The sequence below is a fragment of the Macaca nemestrina genome, chromosome 18, assembly GCF_043159975.1.
Source record: "Macaca nemestrina isolate mMacNem1 chromosome 18, mMacNem.hap1, whole genome shotgun sequence".
In the NCBI taxonomy this organism is placed as follows: Eukaryota; Metazoa; Chordata; class Mammalia; order Primates; family Cercopithecidae; genus Macaca; species Macaca nemestrina.
This window is the reverse complement of record NC_092142.1, coordinates 82,849,941-82,862,062: the sequence shown is the minus strand read 5'-3', so window position 1 is coordinate 82,862,062 and position 12,122 is coordinate 82,849,941. Positions and strand designations below refer to the sequence as shown.

Below are 12,122 nucleotides of genomic sequence, written 5' to 3'. Positions count from 1 at the left end.
CACCCCCGGAATCTGACATACTACAAATGAGACCCTGCCCTGCAGGGGTTCCTGCTGTCCCCAGGCCCACCCCAGACTGACGGCCCAGCACTGACAGGCCCCTGCAGGGACTGACCTGGGAGGACCTCCCCACCTGGTTTCTCTGCTCTGTCCTTCCAGGGCGTGGGCTGGCCCGTGGCCTGCCGCCCCCCACCTGCACTGCTCTGCTCTGCTTGGAGGCCCTTCTTTGCTTTACCCTGGTCTGGGCAACACTCTCTAGATTTGTCTCTAGTTTTCCACTGTCCAGAGAAGCGGCGGGAATGCAGCTTGCATCTCCGCAGCCCTGCTGTGGGCGGTGCTTGTACCAGGAACTTTGTAAGCGCACTCCTGGCTAGGAGGTTCTGAGGCTCCTGCTCTGAAAACCAGACCAGATGAGCCAAAAAGTGATTCCAGGCCAGGCATGGTGGGTCACACCTGTAGTCCCAGCACTTTGGGAGGCTAAGGCAGATGGATCACTTGAGGTCAGGAGTTGGGAGACCAGCCTGGCCAACATGGTGAAATCTCATCTCTACTAAAAATAGAAAAAATTAGCCGGGTGTAGTGATGTGTGCGTGTGATCCCAGTTGCTTGGGAGGCTAAGGCGGGAGAATAGTTTGAACTCAGGAGGTGGAGATCACACCACTGCACTCCAGGCTGGGTGAGACCCAGTATTGCGTGCGGGCGGGGCAGGGGGGCGGCAAAAAAAAAGGCATTCCAGCCGGGTGCGGTGGCTCATGCCTCATGCCTGTAATCCCTGCACTTTGGGAGGCTGAGGCGGGTGGATCATGAGGTCAGGAGTTCAAGATCAGCCTGACCAATATGGTGAAACCCTGTCTCTACTAAAAATATAAAATTAGCTGGGCGTGGTGGCGCGTGCCTGTAATCCCAGCTACTCAGGAGGCTGAGGCAGGAGAATCACTTGATCCCGGGAGGTAGAGGCTGCAGTGAGCCGACATCGTGCCATTGCACTCCAGCCCGGGCGACACAGTGAGACTCCCTTTCACAAAAAAAAAAAAAAAAAAAAAAAAAGGCACTCCTGCCCGTGTGTCCATGTCATATGGCCCAGGCTGGTCTCAAACTCCTGGGCTCAGGTGATCCTCCCGCTTTGGCCTCCCGTGCTGGGATTACAAGCGTGAGCCACCGGGCCCGGCTCAGCAGTCAACCCCTTTTCTGACTTCTGTCCCATACGTCAGTTTTGCCTGCTCTCAATGTTGGCATAGATGGAACCGCACAGGACGTTCTCTCTTGTGCCTGGCTTCTGTGGCTCAACATTGCGTCTCTGCTGGTCCCCACACTGACGTGCAGACCAGCGGTTCCCCCTTCTCACCGCTGAGCGGGTCCGCTGTCTGAACAGCCTGCAGCTGTTTCTCGGGGATGGAGGCTCACTGTTACCAGCTTGCTCTGGGGCCATTCCCGTGGGAGTCTTTGTGTGCCATCTGTTTGCATTCGGGCATTTGAGTGAAGACCGAGAAGCGGCACTGCTGGGCCACAGGGAAGGTGAGGGTGATGTGTATTAGAAACTGCACCCACTTTTCCAGAGGGCTGCCCCCACTGCACCAGGGTTTCCATGGCAGCCTTTCAGCATCCTACCCCCTGCTCCCTCCTATCAAGCGAGTTTTCTACCTGCAAAGCAGGCCACACCCCTCCCTTGCTTACAGCGCTTTGATGACTGCCCTGCCTTCAGAGGAAAAGTTTAGATTCTGCTGAGCCACAGACCTCCTACCCCCCAGCCCTGCGGGTCTCCCCACCCTGGACCTCATGTTCCGGCCGTATTAAAAGCCCACTCTCCTCTGAGCACACACCATTTCTGTCCTTTCTGCCTGGCGCACAGGTCCCTCCCTCGCCCTCCTGGGGAGAGCCTCCTTGTCTTCTAAGACGTCTAAAACATCTTCTCAACCTGCTAACTCCTCCGAGGCCCTGACTAGCATCCTCTGGCCGCCTCCACCTGCCTCCTCGAAGCCACCTTGGTTCGGGCTGTCTGAGCACACTGGGTTTGCGTTGTACAAACTGTCTGAGCGCACTGAGGATGCTGTACAGTCAGGGCAGGGTGGTGACTTTCTCCTCCCTAGCTGTGTCAACAGAGCCCAGCAGGACAAGGAGGCCTCAGTAAATCTGCACTCAAGCTGTGAAACCGAGTGTGGGTGGGCGCAGGCTGAGGGATGAGTTCCACACTGAAGGGGGCGGCAGGGTGAATCTCTGTAGATGCCTGTTCCTGTGACCATCACCCAGGACAAGACGGGGAGTACGCCCAGCCTCCTGGAAGGCTTCCTTGGGGCCCCTCAGTTTTTTTTTTTTTTTTTTGAGATGGAGTCTCGCTCTGTCGCCCAGGCTGGAGTGCAGTGCCGCGATCTTGGCTCACTGCAAGCTCTGCCTCCCGGGTTCACGCCATTCTCCTGCCTCAGCCTCCCGAGTAGCTGGGACTACAGGTGCCCGCCACCACAGCCCGGTAATTTTTTGTATTTTTAGTAGACAGTGATAGACAGGATGGTCTCAATCTCTTGACCTTGTGATCCACCCGCCTCAGCCTCCCAAAGTGCTGGGATTACAGGCGTGAGCCACTGCACCCGGCCTGGGACCCCTCGGTTTTTTGACCCCTTTCTGCTTTTTGTCCCCATAGATTAGTTATGCCTGTTCTGGAACTTGACATAAATGGAATCGCACAGAATGCCCTCTCTTGCATCTGGCTTCTTTTGATGTCGTGTCTCTGAGATTCAGCCACACTCCTGCTTTGAGAGGCAAATTCCTCTGCCTTGACATGTGGCATCTTCCTTAGCCTGGACGTGACTGTTTTTCTCCCTAGACTTCTCTTCCGATTTCCTGTCTCCTTCCTCTGCTGGGGTGGGGCTTGGTCTGTAAGTTCCTGGTTTCTGAGTAGACAAGGCCTCTTCTTCTTGTTCTTGGCAAATTATCCTTGAAATTCAGGACATTTGAATTTGAATATCCTTGAAATACATGGGCCATGGTACTACCTCGGCACCTCACAGAGGATTCCCAGGCAGGTTGCCCAGGGCTCCCCACGTCTGGTGCCCTCTTTGCAAACACCTGGCCTTTCATTCAAGGCAAACTCTGGTCCACGCATGCCACCTAGATCCACGAGGAGGAGGCTGGGCCCCTCCTCCATGCCTGCTGGTGTGGTAACACAGCCAGCCACTTTGTATTTTTCAGAGGAGGGGAGTATTACGGTTTAGTCTACACACAGCAGTGAATTCTGAAAGTGGGGTGCCAGGCCAGCAGCACCTGGGGATTTTGAAATCCAAGTTCGTGGGCACCCTTCATCCTTCTGACTCACAGAATCAGAAACACTGGTCTGACTCCGGGGATAAACAATCATGTTTTTTTTTTCTTCGAGATGGAATTTTGCTCTTGTTGTCCAGGCTGGAGTGCAATGGCATGATCTCGGCTTACCGCAACCTCTGCCTCCTGGGTTCAAGTGATTCTCCTGCCTCAGCCTCCTGAGTAGCTGGGATTACAGGCATGCACCACCACACCCAGCTAATTTTGTACTTTTAGTAGAGATACAGTTTCTCCCTGTTGGTCAAGCTGGTCTTGAACTCCCGACCTCAGGTGATCCGCCTACGTCGGCCTCCCAAAGTGCTGGGATTGCAGGCCTGAGCCACTGTGCCTGGTTGCAACCATGTTCTTAACCTCCCCCCCGAACCCAGGGGTTCTGATGTATACTCAAGTGTAAGAGCTCCTGACTCCTGGCCCAGGAATGTGTTGGAGATAAATCAATCAAAATGGAGCATCGCTTTCGTTAAGTAGAAGTATGTTATCACTATTCCAAAAAATTAAAAAGAGGTTCTAGTACATGGGGCTGACATGGTCTATTACATAAGCAGGGCACCAGAGCCTCCTAGGTGGTCACCCAGCTCCCAGGTGGTCACCTGGCTCAGTGCTGGCATGCAGGTCTGCCTTACACGGAGGAACATGGTGACCCGGGTGCGTGTCTCCCTGAGAGCAGGTGTGGGCAGGATGATCATTTTCCATTGGCTTCCCCCATCCATTCTCTACCTCCTCTGTCCTGCTCTGAGCTCCAGGAGGCTGAGCCTCAGGCTCTGCACCCTTAGGCGCTCTGGCCCGCTGGCTTCTGGTTGGGTTTGATCAATGGGAGGCTGTGGCAGAGTCCAGAGCGGGAGAGGAGTGGGTGATCAGGGCAGTGTTGTGTTGTCAAATGTTTAACAACCAGTCTTGGGGCTGGCTCACACCTGTAATCCCAGCACTTTGGGAAGCTGAGGTGGGCAGATCACGAGGTCAGGAGTTCGAGACCAGCCTGGTCAACATGGTGAAACCCTGTCTCTGCTAAAAATACAAAAATTAGCCAGGTGTGGTGGCGGGCGCCTGTAATCCCAGCTACTCAGGAAGCTGAGGCAGGAGAATCACTTGAACACAGGAGGTGGAGTTTGCAGTGAGCCGAGATCGTGCCATTGCACTCCAGCCTGGGTGACAGAGTGAGACTCCATGTCAAGAAAAAAACAAACAAACAAAAAAACCAAAAAAACCCCACCAGCCTTGTGGGGCACTGTGGAAAGCACTGTTTGGCAGTGTGCCAATATCTGTGGTGTGAACACCCCCACCATGATCAATTTCACGTTACCAGTGTAATATTTCTGAACAGTGGAGTTGGAAGGAGATGCACAGCTTTGCACTCTGTAGCACTAGTGCTCCCTGAAACACACTTTGGGAACCATGGTTAGCAGCTGGCATAAATACCGACCATCACCCTTAAAGGCCTGGGGACCAGGGACTTAAGGAGTTAGGGATGGTGGTTGGAGCTCAGAGGACTAGGAGGCCATGGGACACCAGCACCTCCATCTTTCGGCTCTGGCTACCCACTGTAATCACCTGAGACCATCTCCAGAGATGATAATACTGGATTTTTTAAATTCTCAAATGATTGCATTGTATAGGCTGGGGAGAACCACTGCCTTATAGCTAGGATCAGTGGGAGAGGCAAGAGGATGACGATCTTTCTATATTGCAATCTTGGGTCACATTAATAAGGGCACAGTCTACAGAATGTGGGAGGTGATGGTCCTGCTTGATTTGTCATTGATCGATGATACCAGGTTCTGAGCCCCACAGCTTAATGGAAACACCAAGTTGGAAAATGTTCAGAACAGAGAAACCAGTACAGTGAGGAGACTCAAAACTTGGTCTTGAGGGGCTCAAACTAGGCCTGTCCTCTACAGAACTCCACAGATAGCGGCCATTCTGGGAAGCACGGGAACCAGTTCAGGGCTTGCCATCTGCCACACCGGCCCTAAGCTCTGTCAGTTGAGGGCTCACCTTTGAAGCCACTCTGGTGTTTCTGCCTTCCCACCGAGGAACAGGAGGGATTTCCTGAGGGTGGAAATGGCAGATGCAGGGTGGGGAGAGCCCAAGATGAGGGGGACCTAGGGTAGGGCAACAAGGATTCACTTGGGTGATGAGGCAGTCAATGATTCTCCAGGGTCATGCGGGAAGACCAGCTAATCTCAGGCACGATTCGATGAGCTCATGAATATTTAAGAAACAGGATGGAAAGGAGAAGGGTCAGATGACAGTGCGGGCCATGCTGGTAGTTCTGCCCAAGAACGCACACCCTGTGCCGGAGGTCAGGTCTGCCAAAGCTGGGACCGTGCTGTCCTCATTCTCTGTTGCATCCCTGGCCCAGACGGCACTCACAGCATGCTCAGTACAGCTGCATTCAATGAATGAATGAGCAGGAAAGCGAGACGGGGTCCCGATGCGGAGGGAAGATGGGCCACCAGGGCTGGCCTTTGTGAAGAGGGGGCTTTTCCACTGAGGCCTGAGGAGTGGGTGGGGAGCCAGCCACGGGAAGAGCACTCCAGGAGGAAAGAAGAGCACAGGCGGAGGCCCGGGGACTGGCAGGGCCCTGTGGGTCTGAGGTCAGCAGTAGGGCCCGGGGGCGTGGAGCTCTGGCGGTGAAGACGGTGATAGCGGAGACGGGGACAGAGGGTTGACCCCACAGGGCCGAGAGACAGTGGAGTCAGGAACTAGCCTCAGGGGCTGCTTCCCGGCTGTGTGGCCCGGGCCAGCGACTTAACCACTCTGGGTCTCAGTTTCCTCAGGGCAAAATCGAGAGGAAGACAGCAGCCATCTCTTGGGATTGAGAATGACGGGTGGCACTGGGAATGGTGCCTGGCACTCAGTAACCTCTGCAGCAATGGTCGCTGCCATTGTTATTGTGATTAGCAGCGAAGGAGCTGGGGAGACAGAGCTGGGCCTGGACGCTGGGTCAGCCGGCCTGGGTTTGGGGTCTTTTCCCCGACTAGGAAGAGTCTGCAGCTGGCAGAGGTCCAGGGTTTCTGGGTGCTGCCCAGGCCCCTAACTGAGAGCTGTGTCTCTGACACTTCCACGTCCTGGAAGGAGGGCTTAGTGGGCCTGCCCGTCCCTACAGGCTGGGTGCCCTGGCAGGCATGCTGCCTCCTGCTCTGGGTGGCAAGGAGCAGGGAAGTGGGCGGAGCGACGACGGGGTTGGGAGTCTTGCTGGGCTGTGAGGGCAGTGGGGCTGTGTCCCAGGTGCTTAGGGACACGGTGTCCCTCTGTGTGAGCCACTCAGCTGTGGGTGGGCCGGGGGGCTGGGTCCCACCTGGGTGGGTGGGTGAGGCCCTGCCTGCAGGCTCAGCAGAAGAAAGGGGCCTCTGGGTAAAGGGTGAACCCGGGGCAGGACATGCCCAGCCACCTCCTCTCTCTGGGAACTCGCACTTCTCCCCGCCTGGGCGCCAAAGCTGGCACTGCCCACGCCTCCTTCCTTCCCTCCCCAGCCCCGCTCTCTTGCTTCAGTGGCTCAGGCTGAACCCTGAGTCAACCTTGCCCCCTCTTTCGTTCACAGCCCAATCCCTTAGCAAACCCACCACCTCCACCTGCAAATAGATTCGGATTCTGACCCCTGGGCCCCTCCCTGTGACCCTGGGTTGCTGCAGAGCCTCCCAGTTGAACGGTGCCCCCACCGCACCCTCCACACAGCGGCCGGGACACCCACACCTGAACAGCGCCTTCTGCTGACCACCCCAGATATCGACAAGTCACTGCTGAGCTGCGTCCCGTGTCCCCGTCTCCATCTCCCTGGGCTCCTCCCTGCTCCTGATTCACTCTTACCCCAGGGCCTTTGGACTTGCTGTTCTCTGTGCCTGGAACACTGCTCCCTCAGACGTCCACATGACACTGCCTCAGTGAGTTCAGGTCTGTGCTCCAGCGTCTCCTCAACCAGGCCAGCGCTCCCTGCATGAAACTGGAACTCCCTCCCCCTCACGCACCTGCATTTTTCTACACAGCCTCATTGGCACTTTAGGTGCTACACACTTCCTTGATCATTTGTCTGAATCCCCACCTTGGGATGCAGGTTCCCAGAGGGCAGGGTGTCCTCTGCTCTCTTCCCTGGTGTATCTCAACTGCCTGGCACATAGTAGGTGCTCCCTACGTACCCTTGCTTGAATTGGGCCGACATGCATTCCTTAAGCAAGAGACGAACAGGGTCACGGTCTCCTCCCTCTGGGCCTGGCCTTTCTGTCCCTGGAGACACAACACCAGAAGGCTCAGCCCTTGCAGGACACCTTTAAGCTCCTGGATCCCCAGGAGTGGCTGCTGGCTTTCCCTTTGCAGAGGCCACAACGAGCCCTGAACTGATGGCCAGCAGGCCAGAGGTAGCTTCTTGCTGGCCAGGGAATTGGGGCAGGACACATGTTATTTGTTCATCCGGCACGGGGCTAACTCTGGGGGGGCAAATGCCGGGGTCCGTCAGACAGAGGCGCTTACAGGCGGAGGAGGGGAGCAAGCGGGAGGCGAATGCCACACCCATGGTGCATGCTGCTGGGCGGGCTGAGAAGATTCCCCCCAACCCAGTCTAGGAGGCTTAGAGACTTTCTGCAGGAGTAAGATTAAGGACCAAAGACCTTAGCCAGGAAAGCTGGGCCCAGCGATGTCCCCCAGCAGGGAAAGAAGCCGAGGCCGACACAGGAGGGGACGGGGCTCTGTGGGGTTCAGTGCCAAGGCTGAGCTTTGGGGTATGCGGGGCAGAGATGGAGGCTGCTGTCACCTGAGGGGGCTGGGGCTGGGAGGAAGAGCAGGGCAGGAGCAGGCTCTCATGGGGGTTGCAGAAAGGCCACCATTGGCTGCTGGGAGAAGGACCTGTTGCTGCAAAGGTCGGGCCAGAGGCGAGGGTGGTGACGAGGGTGCAGACAATCAGATGGATTTGCGAGCTTGGTTCAAAAGCCACAATCTGGGCTTCAGGATTCTCATCCATAAATAAGGGGGCTGGTCTGGGTTCTCTCCAAGGGACTTTACGTCTTGAAGATCTGGGTGTTTATTCTTCCAACCCCCTCCGCTCCCAAAGGAACATGAAGTGGCGTGGGAGTGGGGAGTGTGTCATCCACTGTCGGTAAGAGCAGGAAGCTTACCCAAGTGAACAACCACAACAGAAACCCTGCATGGCTCCAAGTCGCTGCTGTGACGCCATCGCATCTGAGGGGAGAGGAGACGGGATGTTGAGGACCAAATGGTGGCTTCCCAGTGACGTGTCCAGAATCTGTAAATGCGACCTTGATTGGAAAAGGGGTCTCTGCAGAAGTCATTCAGTTAGGAATCTTCGAATGACATTATCTTGGATTTAGGGTGGGCCCCATATCCAATGACAAGCGTCCATGTATGAAAGGGGGAGATCTGAGGACCCAGGGAAGAAGGCCATGAGACCACAGAGGCAGCGGTTAGAACCAAGGGACGCCTGGAGCCCCCTGAAGCTGGAAGAGCCAATGAAGATCCTTCCCGGAAGCTCCAGAGGGCGGGTTTCCTGCTGATGCCTTGAAGTTTGACTTCTGGCCTCCGGAACGATGAGAGGGTACGTTTCTGTTGCTTTAAGCCACTTAGTTTGTGGTCACTGGTGATGTCAGGTACAGGAAACTCATTCAGGAGGAATTGCAGGGGGATTAGATGCTGACAGAAGGATTGTTGAGGAGTCTGTGGAGGATCATCTCTCCCTCAAGTTTCAGGTCTGGGCTCCAGCACAGCTGGGGGCCCTGCAGGGGTGGCGGAGGCGCATCGGAGACAAGGGGCAGGCACAGGACAGGGGCAGGCACAGGGCAGGGGCTGGGGGGGGTCGCTCGGCGCCTCTTCCCTCCCCAAGCTGGGCACCTGCGGCTGCCCTGGCGGAACATTCTGGGCCTCGCGTTTGCCAGAAGCGAAGTTTCACAAAATGAAGGGAAGAAGGGGGGCGGTGTGGCTGTACTTGACCTCATCTGCCCTTGGCTGTAACCTTGGAGATGTTTAAAATGGGAAAGAGATGGCACGGGAGGAGAGTGACACTGCTCACACAGGGCGAGCGTGCGCCGAGGCCATGCTGCTCCTACAGAAGGCGCAGGGAACGGTGGCCCAAGTGCAGAGGGTCTGGCATACGGTGGAGCGTGGGGACCATTTCTGGAGCACTCATCGCCCCCACCCCACCAGCAGAGCTCAGCATCTTTCCTGTGTTACACCACGGGGCGTCTCAGCCTCCCCATGAGGAAGCTGCTGTTCCGGGCATTTTACAGATGAGGAAACTGAGGCAAAACAGCCTTCCCAAGGTCATCCTGCCAGGAAGTGGTAGGGCTGGGGTCAGAGCAGCTGAGCCTCCTGAGGTGAGGTCAGAACGGCTGAGGCCCTAGGTGCCTCCAACTAACAGGCTCTGTGGCCTTTGTGTATGCAAGGGACCAGGTGTCCCTCCAGGGAGGGGCCTGTCCAACTTCAAACCTGGCTGGACCTACCGTGCCAATAAGGTCTCAGCATGGGTTCCCACACTCAGAGCTGAGGGTTCCCCAGTGCCTGCCGCCGCAGGAAGGACCAGCACAGGTTTGGGGGTTCCTCCTGGGCAAAGACTCCAAAACCAAGTGTGAGTCTGGAGCACGGGGAGCCAGGGCTGAGGGGCTGGGAAGCAGGGCTGGAGCGCCCTGATGGGGATGGCAGCGCACTGAGGCCCTGGACCCCCAGTCTGTGGCCTCTGCTGGTGGAGCTGGGATCACAGGCCTGGGTGGGTCCCCTGACCAGGGACTCCACTTGTGGTCTGGGGTTGGGAACTGGGTGTCCCAGTCCCAGTGTTGTCCAAAGCTTCCCAGGTGGTTCTCATGGGCAGCCATGGGTTGTAGCGGAACAGTCTGGAGAGGTCTAGGTTCAAACTGCAGCCCTGCCCTTCCCTGTGGGATCCGGATCTGGGAGGCCGTTCTCGCTCAGCCCTGAATGGAGCTCGCTGGACAGAGAAGGGGATGGTCTTGAACATTTGGGAACCGAAAGCCCAGTGAGGCCGCAGCATCTGCCATTCTGTAGTGGGAGAGACTGGGGGTGGCCATGGGCGTCCTTGGAGGGCCTGTAGTTCATTCTCTGAGTCACACCCTGTGGGGCACACAGAGTCCCCTGGGCAAGCTCGTTCACAGATGAGACTCAAGGTCAGAAAACCGAATGCTAGGCCTCTGCCAGGGACCCAAGCCTTCCCCCAGTTGAGTGCCACCCACAGCCAGGCGAGAATGACAGGATGTAGACGCAAAGAGGTACACGGGGCAGACCTGCTCTGGCCGTCCGCTCTCCCCCATCCACCAGGATGAAGGGGCCAGGCCCCAGCATGGCAGTAGGTGGGGAATCAACGAGCGGCTGGTGACCAGAGGACAGCGCCCAAGCCTGGCTGAGACAGGCATGAGTGGCGGTCGGTTCCGGGGCCTGATGACAAGGTTGATGTCTATCGAGCACGTTCTGCACACGGGGCAAGTGCCAGGGTCTCCCTCGGAGGGGCTCACTTCACCTCCCAGGATCCCTGTGAGGAAGGCACCCAAGTAGCCCATTTTACTGCCAGAGAGATTGCAGCTCACAAGTAATGACACTGCCCCTAGATCACATGACAGGTAAGCAACGGCACCGGGTTCCCACCCAGGCAACCTGCGCCCGAGTCTACAAGCTGAACTTCCTTACTCCAGGGCCACCTCCTGGGAGCCCCTCCTCCTGTCTGGCCCGACCAGGCCCCCCCAGTACACCCCACCCACTCCTGGAGCAGCCCGTGCCCCTCCTGCTCCAGGCCCTCCTTACCTGACGATGAAGGGGCCGGGTGCGACAGAGGTGACCAGTTGGCCGGGGAGGAGTGGACACAGTGGGGCTGGCCCTCCCCCAGGGGACCCCCCCCAACGTGGTAACAGGGGAGCTGGGGGAAAAGAGGCCAGGCTGAGCCATTTGTCGCATCACAAAGTCCTGCCCTGGGCTTGCTGGGGTGCCCGGTCAGTGGTGGGCAGCCTCAGGGTGGCTCTGTCAGAGGGCCCAGCCGGCCCCGCTCCCATCCTCTGCCACAGCTCCTCTGGAGCACCTGCAGCCTCGGTGGTGGCACCTGGAAAAGGGCCACATTTTGCCAAGGTGTGCCTAAGGGGCAGGTTGGGTTGCTGTGATGACGGGTACACAGGGCCCTGCACACAGTAGGTATACAGTAAACACCTGCTGAAGGATGTGCCTTTCCCACGGTCACACGCACGCAGGTGCTGACGCAGGGCTCAAACCCAGACCCACTTCGGGGCCCACCTGGTGCCCTCCTCCCAGGCGGCCCTGCCGGCTATGAGGGCGTGGGAGCCCTGGGGATGGAGGTTTGTACCAACCTCGGTGCCCACCCGGTGCCTCCTCCCGGGCGTCCCTGCTGGCTGTGAGGGTGTGGGGGCCCTGGGGACGGAGGTCTCCACTTGTCCAGCCTCCATCCCACTCCCCGGGAGGAAATTCTCCGCGGAACTCCCTGCTGGGCTGACACTCCTCCACCGCTCGATACACCTAGAATCGGGCCAGGGCTTGGTCAGCTCGGAGCCTTCCTCCACGGGAATGAGGCTCAGGAGGCTGCTGGCCTTGGGGGGACTCTGGGCGGGATCCCCCTTGAGGACTGAGACCCCCTCACCACCACGTTTCTGCCCACTATTCATTGTCTGCCCGTGGTTATTCTCCTAAGAGCTACCCTTGCAGGGGCAGCTGCTGCGAGGGAGGGGAAAGCAGCTCTGTCCCTCCACCGCTTGCCCTTGGCAGCCATCTCCACCCGGCGCCGCTTCTGCACCCCCAGGGATGCCGCCTATCCTCCTCAGGCGGGCACCAGCACTTTGCCCCAGATCCCAGTGAACAGC

The 12,122-nt window shown here is 57.6% G+C and overlaps 1 protein-coding gene across 2 annotated transcripts in view; it reads right to left on the bottom strand.

Moving 5' to 3' along the window:
- LOC105496761 (oxidative stress induced growth inhibitor 1) overlaps positions 1-11,160 on the bottom strand; it is a 34,389-nt gene extending 23,229 nt beyond the window's left edge. The window contains exons 1-3 of one of the 2 annotated variants that reach the window (XM_071085020.1): positions 11,062-11,150; positions 8,418-8,481; positions 7,446-7,533 (exon numbers count right to left, since the gene is read on the bottom strand). In XM_071085020.1, the coding sequence (XP_070941121.1) occupies positions 7,446-7,533; positions 8,418-8,481 (152 nt within the window). In that variant the 5' untranslated portion in view covers positions 11,062-11,150. Of the gene's footprint in view, positions 1-7,445; positions 7,534-8,417; positions 8,482-11,061 lie in introns of both variants that reach the window. The other variant, XM_011767341.3, reaches the window with a different exon arrangement.
- Between the last annotated feature and the right edge of the window lie 962 nt (positions 11,161-12,122).